The 12771-nt window shown below is 36.2% G+C and overlaps 1 protein-coding gene across 3 annotated transcripts in view; it reads left to right on the top strand.

Moving 5' to 3' along the window:
* EPS15 (epidermal growth factor receptor pathway substrate 15) overlaps positions 1-12771 on the top strand; it is a 53772-nt gene that overhangs the window by 1739 nt on the left and 39262 nt on the right. For all 3 annotated transcript variants that reach the window (XM_068953112.1, XM_068953113.1, XM_068953111.1), the window contains exons 2-4: positions 6833-6874; positions 12120-12209; positions 12370-12417. In XM_068953112.1, coding sequence (XP_068809213.1) covers positions 6833-6874; positions 12120-12209; positions 12370-12417 — 180 coding nt within the window. The remainder of the gene's footprint in view (positions 1-6832; positions 6875-12119; positions 12210-12369; positions 12418-12771) is intronic.

Genomic DNA, 12771 nt, shown 5'->3' with positions numbered 1-12771 from the left:
TGAGGTTGGCCTTTTCTGTTTCTCTTTTTTCGAAAGTTTTCTAGCAAAAGGGAAAAAAAAAAAACTTCTTACTGAAGAGGAAAAAAAGCCTTCTTAAACCAGTAACCTTAATTCAATATGTTTGAAGGCATGGAGTATTCTGGCTCTTTTGGGGGGGACGGGAGAAATATCTGCTACAGCACATTATGCAGTAAGACATTATTGCTTACAAGCTTTTTTTGATCACATGGGGGAAAAAAAAAACTGTGAACAGAAATGTGATAATGTTGACAGAAGCAGAAGAATCACCAGTGTCCTTAAAACTGTCATTACTACAAGTTAAGCTATTAGTTAAACTAAGAAAGTTATTTCTGTTGTTATTGAACATTTCTATTTTTTGGCATTGAAAAGTAGCTTTGGGTTTATTTGATTTTTCTCAGATGAGTGTTTCTTCATTGTGGGTTTTAATTTCTGGAATTTTGGTGTTATGAGAAAATAGTAACAAATCATAAGTGTCTGAGTCAGTTTAGATACAGTGAGAGAGGTGAAAATGGTAATAATTGTGCTTGGGAGAGTGGATAAGATTACTAGCTGCAGTTAGATCAATAACAGGGACCAGCCAGAAAAAGTAGGCAGATTGTTACATTCTGCTGTGGACCATGTGCAGGGAATAAGAGGCATATTTGGCTGTAGTCAAGTCAAAATTGTCTCATTTTTTTTTCCTTTTCCTTTGTTTGGTTTTGACTGTAATTTAACACAACTAGGAAGTAGAGTGTTTCCAAAATGAGACGAGGGTATTTTCAGATGGTTTTGCAGCTGCAGTATCTGAGAGGGCTAGACATCCTTTATTTGAATATTGTAGCGCTGTTTAAGTTACATGAAACTTTTTAGTGCTAGATGGTAGATTGCATTTTGTTGGCTGATAAGCACAAATATTTCAGGACTGTGTAATTGTAATGGAGTATGTTACAGTGAGTATGCTTGAAACGTGTTGCAAAATGAAAGTGATTATTCCCCCCCACTCCCATTTAGTAATAATCTGAAGTGTCTTGTTCTCTCCACCTTGAGCCTATTCTGCAACATCTTGTTGCCACTTGCATTTGTTCAGTAAGTATTACAGTCTGGGTATAACTGTGAATTGAATATGAAACTTCTAAGAAAACTTCTACCAAGGAAATGTTTTGTTGTGGTTGCCTTTAGTTGGGAAGCAAGCTAGCAGAATCAATGAGAAGGAACTGTTTATATCTGGAATATTGTGTCATTTGTTGTTGGAAAACTCAAATTAAGCTATAGCCAATACAAAAAATTTTATTTTTGACCTTCCAAGGATGGCTGCTCATCTTTATTTCATTGTGGGGGCAAGGAAGAAAACTGGAGATGCAGATAATACGTGTTGGGAGTGTGGAAGAAATGTTTGTTGAAAATTGGTGTAAGATGAGCATCCAAAAACTCCTTGCTGCTCTTGAAAATTCAAGTTGTGGTTTAGTTTGAGAGGCTGTCTATGTGTGATTGAGCGAGAAACTTTGGGGTTTGGGAAAATTCATTATTTAAAGGTAGGAATATAAAGAAATGCTCAGGGAGAACGGGAAAATAACTTTTTGTTTGTTTTTCCTGATGTGATTAAATACATTTGCTTGAAAAATATAGTAATCTTCTCAAAAGCAGTTGTGAGCTGCTTCGGTAAACAAGGCAAAGTCATATAATATGAATTTGTACCCTAATTAGCTGCAAGTCTCGGTTTAAACTTCAGTATCATGTCCTGGAATCCAGAATTTTTATATATTTTGTTGTCTCAGGGAGGTGATGTATATTACAACTGAGGCTAAGCTAAATACCTGTCTGTTTGGTGCATTGCCATGGTTTACATCCTGTTATGGAATATATAGGATGTAAATACTTAAAAATATGACAGGCTTGTAGTGATATATGTCACAATGTTGAGCCAAAGCAAAGCTAACCGATCACTCCTCCCCCTATCCCTCCAGGTCTTTGGCAGACTTCTGATGTTTGTTAGGGATCAACAAGGATACTGGTTTGCTCTTTTTACAGGAATGAGAGAGCTGTTGTTCCTCTTTCAGTCCTCTGTGAAAGATTTGGATTTTTTTTTTAAGCTTATTTATAGCGGAGGCTAGCTATTTTTAAAGCAGATAGAACTTCTTTAGATTGATACTACATCAGCCAAAGCAGAGAGTAGTTGGCATCTAACAGGGTAGTGGAGCTCTTTCACATAATGGTGTCATGTAAATCCTGAAAAATATTTGAAACTCCTTCACTTTTTATGCTGTTTTTACTTGTCTACTTTTTCACGTTATGCGATGGTGAGGTTTTTTTGTAGTAGCTTGAAAATGAAATAGAACCATACTTAAATATGCAGTGAGAGAAACTTTTTGTGTAAAGAAAAGATGGCAGTTTCTGTGTATGCATCAGCTATTCAAAGAGAAGGAAATTTCTGAACTGTTAGGAACATATTAATATTGTATATAAAATTAAGGTAAATATTTTCTTAACTTTACTTTGGTTGCTGTAGGGGGAAACCTTTTAATCGGAAAGAGGCTTTCACTTAATTCTTCTTGATATCGTCAGCACGAATGTGAGGGAAGCGGTGTGATTCCAACAAAAAGTAGACAATTTGGAAAAGTGCAAGCAAATACATCTCCAGAGAATGCCTGCTGTTGTTTAACAGTATTGGAATGTGTAGCTGTGTGATCAAACTGGTATAGAAAAGCCTGTTGGATTTTTTTCTCTTTCTTTTTTTTTTCTTTGGCTAGGTGACAAAATTTTAGGAGAAAAATGGATGGTGACATAATGTGAATACGCAGTATATGGCAGTAATAATTGCCACTTTGGTCTTGTGCTGTGTGTCCTGAAACAGAGTGACTCTGTGTAGTTCTGTGTCTGTGGGACTGTAATAATGGTAATATTAAATTATAAATAGGAAAAAATTAATGAGATGGAGGAAGTTGTAGTGGAAAAATAATACACAAATACTAGATTTCCAGGGATTCAGTGTTTAAATGTGACTTGGATAAAGCTCAGGTGAATGCTGTACAAATATTTTTGAAGGGCACACAGAGGCAAAAAAAATTATCAGACACCATAAAAGATAATCTAGCTAGTTCTTTCTGGGTTAAATTAAGAGGGGGAGAGTAGACTCAGTATTAAAAAAAGAAGAAAATCCAGAATTTGAGATGTGCTTGGATATAAAATAGAAAGTGATAGAAAGCTTTGCAATGAAACACTTTGGCTATTGCTTTCCAGTCTTATCTGAAAAGAGAAAGGCTGACTATTGTTTGCAAAGGGTATCCTGATAAAACCATTTTGCTTTAAACTTACCTACTTTTTAGCTGTCCAATGACTCTTTCCTTACTGGTTTATCTCCTGCTTGTAATCTTAACAGTACTGTGTCCTGGTTACCTGCTCCTGCAGAAGAGGTTCCAAGTAGAATAGTCCCTGGAGCTACTTTTGTGGGTTTTTTGGTAGTATGTGTTGGGGGGGGGGGGGGGAGGAGGAGTCATTAATTTCATATCATCCCCAAACTTTAAGAGGGAGCTGCATCTAATAGTGAGAGAGCACTGAGAGGAACTGCTTGTAATTACTTTATTCTTCCATCCCTTCTTTTCAGCTTCAAGGGAATGGAGCTGTGCTGTACTCTTGCTATGCTTTAGAGGAGCAGTTCTTTGTCATAATGGGTCTTTTTGGGATCCAGCACAGGGTAAGAGGAGGACTATTCTAAGAATGCTTACTACAAGAATATGCAGTTTAGTATGGAAACTCCAAAGTGAATCCTAGAGCTTTGTATCATGATAGAATACAGTACTTGGGTTTTCAGTCAAGATAGGGAGGAAGCAGGTGTTCTGTCTTGCTGGGGATGAAGGGATGGCGTATTTTTGTTTTTCTCGGTGGATAGTGCTTCTTTCCCCTCCCCCCTCCCCCCCTTTTTAGTTTTTTTGTCTGGAGGAAGCTTGTGGGTGGATGGGGTGATCAGGCTGGCAGTAGTATCTTATTGCACCTAAATGTGAGTATGACAGAGGGGCAAACACATGAGGATATAGAGGCTTGATTGACATCAGAAGGTGGAAAAGACAGGTGTTCCTGAAGTTGGTTTTCATTTCATAAGTTAGTATTCTGAACTTTACAGGTTTGCAACACAGATTGTAATTACTAAAGAGCCATTACTCTTGTGAAGTGAAAAAATTTTAGATGGAATCATAATAATGTATTCCTATTTTTATATGAGTGGAATCTGACCTTTCCTCCCTTTCTCCTTTTTGCACTGAAAACATGTTCAGTTTTCTCTCTGCAACTGTATATTATAAACCAAAAAGGAATTTTGCCAGGTAAGTTTTATAGCAGCACTTTGGAAGATGTTAAACAGTAATTTTTCTTCTCTCAGAACTTCAAGAACATCCTTGACTGTATCTGTTATTTTACTGTGAGGTATGTTTTGCAGGAAAAACTAATCTGTTACTAGTAAAATAGTCTGGGAAAGATTTTTTTTTTTTAATTACTGTTATTCTGTTTGTCACAGGAAATTCCAATTATTGCAGTGATACTGATGTTAAAATGAATTCTGAAAATAATAACAAAATAAATAAGAATTATTGGCTTGTACTCTTAAGCACTGAATGGAAGAATTGTTTTGTGCTTAGTGTTTTCATTGCAGGACTTCAAGTGTTTCCTGTCCAGGAGTGACAACGATAGGTCTGGCTGTAATAATGAAACATTTGGCTGAACAAAGGGTGATATTGGGCAAGAGGGATTATATATGAGAGTTGATACTTCTAGAGTATGCACAGGCCAGCTGTGTTCTAGTATTTTTTACACAGCTTTAATTTGATCGTGTGTCTATACTGTTGTTACTTTATAATGAATTAATAAATACAAGTAAAATATTTGAGTGTTTAGGAGAGGAAGGACCTCTGAATTGCTATTAAAGGGTAGCTGAATTGGTAAGTACAGCATATGAGGTTTAGTTCAGCAAATATAGCATGCTTTCCGGCATGCTAGAAAATGATTAATAGAGTTTTGATATTGGTTATGGCAGTTGGTCAGAGGTCTGGCGAAACTTGAATGTACTTCTTCAGCCTATTTGAGGGGATGTTTAAATGACTGCTTAGTTAATAGTGGCTGAAATAATAAAAGGCTTTGGGTAGTAGGGCAAAGTCAGAGCATAACTACATAATTGGAAGTATTCCAGTGAATACAGGTGATGATATTTCGGCATATGTAGTTTTTATTGTCTGGCTATGCAAGAGGCATTAATAAAAAGGCAAACTAGGGAATCAGCAGTGTTATGTGGCTATTGGAAGAAACTGAACACCTCTGGGGCAGTGTACTTGCTAGAAACAGAAGTCAATAGTGGAATGAAAAACCCCTGTTATCTCTAGCTCTTCTCTGTGATTTGTCTGTTAGCATGGTCTGATCAGGTAAAGAAGACGGCACACTTTCAGTAGTTGAACAGGATTGCATTAAAGCACTGAATTATACTGTCTGACTTCCCCTCTTAGTATGTGTAAACTTTCTCAAGCGTCCATTAGCTAATTGTTTGGCCAAAGGGGCAATTTTGTTAGCTGTAATTATAGGAAAATGTGTGGGAGTTTTATTTAAATCATGACCATTTATACATACTGTAGTAAAGTCTTTTCAACAGCTGTACAATTGATGACAAAACCTAGAATATTGTAAGTTTATAATTTTCCATGTAAACTTCTAAATTTTGAAGTAGAAAAGACTGCTATGTTTGTATTCAGTTTCTATAAAACTCCATTTGTGTCACTGAGGGTTGTAAGGTCATATTGCTCTTCACTGGGATAATGCTATTTGCAGTTTGTACTCAAAGGGTTAAAAAGAATCTGTATAGTTAATTTGCATTATGCTCAGCTGTCCCAGTGGCATTTGCAAGGCAACACAATCCAGTAATTCTAGAGTTATCTTCTACATAAATGTACCCAATCTCTGTTTTAGGGAATATGTACTTTATGAAAATGATCCTTATATCAGGAGGAAGAGAAAGAACCCTAACAATCCGTTTCTCAGGAATCTCTCAGACGAGGATATTTGATATAGGCCAAGATACTAGGTTTTCCATGATTTCAGAAAATCTGAAGTGTGTCTTGTGGTGGTGGTATTTTTTTGAGTTTCTAAGAAGAGTGGAAAAAAATAAAGGGCTTTCTACTAAGCAGTTGTTTTATCCTTCTCAGTCTAAGTGTAGGTGAGCATTGAATGTCCAACAGAAGGCACTGGTTGTAAGTACAAAAGTTGTGATCTCTGATAGCAAGGATTTGAATGGAAAAAAATTGAAATAAGATACTGCTATTTTAATTTTGTGTCATTGCTGTGAACTTAGTTGTAAGTCCAGTAATTGTTTTGGGATAACTGAAAACTCCACAGACCGGTGGCAGATCACACTAAAATCTAAAAAGTGGTGAGATGGATAATGAAATCCAATTATTATTTTTTTTATTCCTTAGTGAGCACTTCATAGTCCATATCATTTCAGATTTTATTTCTTCTCTTTTGCCTTTTGTTGATCTTATTTAATAATTCTTGTTTCGTACTGTCTAACCTGGTGACCTGTAAGAGAGTAATCTGATAGTAGTTAGTATCTGTGACTTCAAACAAGAAGTTATACTCTTCTAAAGGTTGCAGTATAAATACCTGTCTTAGTCCTCATCATTGTATAGGATAAATACCAATTGTGGATTTTAAGAATTATACTAATGCTTCTTTGCAGACTAGCAAGAAGTGTTTTCTAGCTTTAGTTATCCAGGGAGAAAGGAATTTAAATATGCATTATAGAGTTAACTGTATCTCTCTCTCTCTCTTTTCTCTTTTTTTTTTTTTTTAAATATAGCTATCGAGTGCAAATCCTGTGTATGAGAAATTCTATCGACAGGTATGTATATTCTTGTTGAAAAAACCAAACATTTTTACTTTTCATTTTAAATAAAAACAGAACATTCCTTTGCTACACTCTTTAGTATGGCCAGCAGCGTACAAACTATAGAAGTTCAAAGAAAGCCACTCTGCTTTAAAATATATTTCTGTAGCAGCGGACACTTGGGTCAGAACTATATTAGTATCAATTTAAGATTGGTTATAAGATGACTTATTTAACCTGCTAGGAAACTATCATCCATTATATTACATGCATTGCTTTGCCAGTGTAACATGCTGTTGGATCTTGGAATGAAGTAAATTATTGCTATGTACTGTGCTGTTATGTTATTTCTTTTCCTTTTTATAAATGAAACTGAGTTGCTTTTATAGCCCAGTTAGTGTCACCTGGGACCTACATCTCTTAGAGTATGCCCAGAGGTTCTTACAGACTGCTGTAAGGAGTGAAATTTGGATGGAAGGCCACTGACAAAGCAATGCGTATAGTTCTTGCAGGTTGACTCAACAGATAAAAAACCAAAAATCAAAAGACTTATATATTCATCACTGGTCTTTTATATTTAGATACAGCAAGATGCTTCAACCATTGTATTATATTAGTGTTTCATATCATGTGCATAATATCCATTATACAAACATAGATATACAAAAACACCTTTAAGGAAACTTGAATCTAAATAAATGAGTGTGTAAAACAATTTAAAAATGACTTTTTTAAAATAAAAAAAACAATTGAATAACTTATGAAGCCCTATAGAAAGCCTTATAGAGGAAGGCTTTTTTTCTCCTTTGTGCAGCTGTTAAAGCTTCTGTCTGCTTGTTGTAAGATGGGATGTACTGTATGTGACCTTTTATTCAGGAACTTCTGGATGTCAGCATTGCAGTGTAGCCTTACCTGCTGGGAAGAGAGAAGACAGTGATGTCCACCAATACTATTTTTGGACTGTGCTTAGGGAATTAATCCTTTCGTCAAGTGCATAAAATGGGGGATAAAATGTATGAGCTGGAAAGTTTGAGCGTTCTCTTCTGCTTTAAGAAGGGCTTTTCTCCACCATAGGAGAGTAGTTTTGAAGTTCCTGAACAAGAAGAGAGCTTACTTGGATCAAATTTAAGCTAGTTTCTGGAGGTACCCTGAAGAATACAGGAGATGGTTGTCAGCCTCACAAAATTGTTTTCTTTCTTTCTTTCTCTGACCCAATCTGAAGGACAATTCCAGTATATGTCTATCTCTAGGAATCAAGTTAAAGGCCGTAGGAGACTCCCACGTTATGATGATCGTTCATCATCATGAGAAAAGACAAGGGTCTCATTTTCTGCACGTTAGGCTTCCTAACTCAGTACTGTTGACTCTCTCTCACTGGCTTGCATAATCTTCCCGTGTGCCTATCCATTTTTTCCTTCTGATTGCAATTGCCTAACCATTGAAATCTGAAGCAAAAAGTTGGATACAGAGATTAAACTTGAGCATAAGTATGATGCTGGTTCCTAAGTCGCTTAATATCTTGCATTCATGGGAATATGTATGTAGTGTAATTAGAGTACTATTTGTTGTATAGCAGCCTGTCATTCCTATGCAAGGAAGGAGATTCCTCAAACCTGATGTTACTGTTGGTTGAGTTGTGCTGGTGGACCTGATTTCCACAGGGTTACTTTTCTGACTTGGCTCATCAAACTTCTTTCTGCAAGCATTTGTCCTAAAGAGTAAACTTTGGAAGGTATTGCGTCTAAAGACTTTTAGTTGCACTAGATAACTTTCTCCTTCCTTCTCTTATGTAAGAAGATACCAACTTTTAGAATAGAAATGCTACAAAGACATTCCCCGCTTCCTGTCTGCTGGTAGAACATGTCTTTATTCTTTCATATCAGAACCACTTAAGAGCATTCCATGCAGATTGAGAAGAAATTCATCACCTGAAATAGCTCTGATGCTTAGTACTCTTACAGTTCTATCGCAAACTTAAAATAATTAATCTTGCATGATGTGTTGTGATATGGATCTAGAGTATGTGTGTAGGTTGTTTTTGTTTGTTTGCTTTTTTAACTGAAAAAGTTAATTACTTGGAATGCAGTTGAAATCTTAATCTTTTAATCAGGTTTTTCTTTCTTTTCTTAGACTCTTAATCAAAAGTTTTTCTGTTTGACCTTCTCTAGACTTGCTGTCAAAATAAGGTGAGGTTAAAGGATAAGCTTACATGAATGATAAAGTAGTTGGTAACTACTTAATCGTGTAATGCAGTGCAGCACATGAGCGGTATGTCTATGCTGCTGAATTCTTGACAAATTCTGAGCTGAAGTGCTACTCACTCTGACCTTGTGACCTAATAACATTGGGCATACTTTTTTAAACAATCGCTTCTGACCCTAAGGAGGACACTTTGCAACAGCAGGGTTTTCTGCCGATACAGGTATGAAAACTGCTTGTTTGCTGATCAGAGAAAAAGCTCTACTGCGCTGACATGTCGCTGACAAATACCAGCAATCTTCTCAGTGTGATAGTGTAGAAAACTGGCTTGCATCTAACCATTTCAGTGCATACTAAGTACGTTCATCCCGGCATTCAAGACTCGGTAGTTTGTAAAGAAATTGAAATCAGCCCTTTTAAAAAACAGTAGTTAATACTCAGAGAATTAGTTACACAGAAAGAAACTATCCGTATCAGGTCAAATAAGAAGTCTGCTTAAATTCTTCAAAGTTACCTTTCTCTAGGTTGAAGGTGAAGAAATTAAAGATAAACACAGCCCATGTTGTGTTGCTCTGTCTCTTTCCTGAAAGAGTGGAAAATCCTAGGCTTGAAGTTTTCTGAGTGTATGCTAAGATTATTAGGCTTATATGAAAGGCAGGTTGCACCAGCTGAACAGGGGACTTGCTGTAGTGTCTTGATGGCTTCTCACCGAGAATATAAATGGTTCTTCTGTATAGGCTGAATTAGCTACTTAAGAATCTGAGTAACAGGCTAATTACAAGACTGCAGGGTATGTAGTTTATTGCTGTGACTAGGGAATCCTAAATTATAGGAACCAACCTCTCCTAATTAAAGTTACATTGCTTATGTTGAAAACAAGATATTTTCACTTTTATATTAAATGATGTTTTCTGAGTTGTTTTTGGAGGTTTTTTGTCTGCTTTTAGAAGCAGAGATATTTGTTGACAGCCTTCATTTGCTGAAGCATATTTTTCAAATGATGAATTATCTGGGCCTCTTATGTAGTTTTTCATTAACTAGTTTATGAACACATCTTTGGGAGCTCTCTACTTTGAGCACCTAACGTGCTGCACCTTTGAACTTGGAAGGTTGGTCTTCTGTTCTACACAAAATGTTGAATATAATCTTTGCTTAAGCAAAACTTTGTAGGTGATGCTTTCAAGCATAGGCAAATTTTTTGCTGTATACTCCAAATCCTTGCTGTTCTAAATGAAGCACCAGTTCACACTAGTCATTCTCGGGCTATTCCAGGGACTGCTGTGAATCAGTATTCAGCAAGTGCTCAAACTTCAAAAGTGGAGAGAGAGGAAGGAAACAAAAATAATGAGAAGATCTAATGCTAGTATCAAGTTATTCTTTCCGTACGTGTACTTAACTTTTCCGTGCGTGTTCATTAATTTGTACAATTTCAGTTTTGGTTCTCTTGTCTCTCTCTGTCTCTCTCCCCACAGGAAATGGGGAAAGTAAGTGACCTTTGCCTCTTTTCTGTTCTTCGAAATGTTTGTTGTGTCTCAAATTCTTCGGAGTTTCAGGGCATCTCAACCCATCATAGACTGAAAGACTTTGTTGTTGAAGATAGTATTATGTAATTTTCATCTACAAAATGCAAGATGTAGTTTGACCTCTAGTTCTTGTAGGACCTATACAACTATCTCTGGCGTAGTAAACTGGGATAGTCTGAATTGACTGAAGACGCCCTTCTTAGTCTACTCTTTTTCCATATGAACTATCCATGTTTTATTAGTCAAAAATATTCCCACAGTCCTCACAAGGCTAGTTCTAAGTGTAAATTAATAATGCTAAACGTACAACCCCTTTCTGTGTGTCTCTTTTTGCTTTAGATTCTTAAAGAATGCACAGCTTTTCCTCTATTTTCCTTGTTCTCATGTATGTGACATGAGCTTCGCTGCTCTGTTCCTTCCATTGAAAGGTATAGTTGAGATACTGTTTTTCCTTTAGGAACTTGAATAGTGATCTCTTTTAATGACATCTCTTCAGATCTAGAGAAATGCATGCTAGTAGTTTGGTATTGTGCCAAGACTGTCACTAACTTCTTCAGTGTGTAAATGCGCTTCCCTTTAGTAGAGGGAGATACCCACTCTCTAAAGTGGGGTGGTAAAGGTCATCTTCAAATAGAACCTTCTTTTTCAGAGCGTAACTGAGCATTCAGAACATTCTGAGCTGGACAGTTGAACGTAATGAAACTCTTGGATTTCTCTGTCCCTACAAGTCAAATGTTCTGTAGGCATCAAAGAGAAAATCTGTGATTACAAAGGACTGATTAGAGAGGTTCAGGTGGTGACCTAATATAAACAAGTTCCTTTCTCTGCTGTATAATTTGAGAGAGTCTCAGGCTTTTATCTGTACTTGATACTGGAGAACTTGAAATCCAGGCATAATCAATGGTTGTAAAGTTGGAGCAGTGGACATTTGATTTGCTTGCCTGTGTATTAATGTTTTTCCTCACTTTTTAAGTGGAATTAATCTAAATCTTCATTTAAGATGACTTGTGAGAGGAAGCTTGTGTTGAGGTGCTAGCTTTCAACTCGGGAGGTCTGGGTTAACTTCCTTGCTTCCATTCCAAACTGGGTGGTCTTGGCAAATTTCTTATTCTCCCTTTGCCTTAGTTGTCTCCTGACAGATGGGGGTAACAGTAATAATTTGGGGTAATAATTTTGTGGTATTTGTTTGTTTATCATAACTTAATGGTAATAATTTTACTGGAATGCTGTAAAATGTTAGGGTGTGAGATATTACAGTAGACTTTATCTTAAAAAATTTGGCAGCATTAAATTAAGATGGCAACTTCCGAGGCCTGTCATGGTAACAGTAAATAAATTTGAAGCATCTAGTTCAAAAATGTATGACTTCTAATGTAAAATTATGTTTTTAATGAAAGGAGATGTTCTTTAAAAAATCTGAGGATTGTTCACGAAGTTACTACATTAGATTGAGTGTTCTTCTCTGATAGCTTTTTGAGGGCAGGTTGCATCAATTCAAGTGCTAGCTTGTGATGTGGGTTTTTTGTTTTTCCCCCCAGGTTGATTCTGCTAACACTGGAAGAGTGCTAGCTTCTGATGCAGCTGTTTTCTTGAAAAAGTCTGGATTAACAGATTTGGTACTTGGGAAGGTATTTACTGACTTAAGAACTACTACTTAATTATCCTATCTCTTACTTTAGTTAGTATCCTCTGTAAATTAAGGAGTGATCCTACAGGATATATAATCTTCCCTTGCAGCTTCCTCTCAGTGTTGCAAAACATCCTTGTGTCTTCTGTTTTATATTTTAGATTTGGGACTTAGCTGATACTGATGGCAAAGGTATCCTGAACAAACAGGTAAGATTGTTTATGTGATGAATGAGAGCCTTTCGCTTATTCCAACTATTAGCAAACCTTGACATAAGATAAAAGTTAAAAACTCTGATTCAGGAAGACAATTCTTGTAATGGATCTCTTCTGAATTCTTTTTATTAGAATGTTTTTCCCATGTCATTGTAAATGACAGTAAATTACGCAGCCTTCAGCTACCTGATCTGTTTTTCTTCAGGTCATTAAAATGATCCTCTATATAACTGTGCAATATAATATACTGAGAATTAATTTAAGGACTAATATACTGTTTACTGTATTTACTATGAAGGTAACTTTCTGTTATCTTGGGGGAAAGCAATTGCAGAAATAGAAATTCTA

This window comes from Struthio camelus, chromosome 8, assembly GCF_040807025.1.
Source record: "Struthio camelus isolate bStrCam1 chromosome 8, bStrCam1.hap1, whole genome shotgun sequence".
In the NCBI taxonomy this organism is placed as follows: domain Eukaryota; kingdom Metazoa; phylum Chordata; class Aves; order Struthioniformes; family Struthionidae; genus Struthio; species Struthio camelus.
The sequence above is the reverse complement of the archived record's forward strand: the minus strand, read 5'-3'. Positions and strand labels throughout refer to the sequence as shown.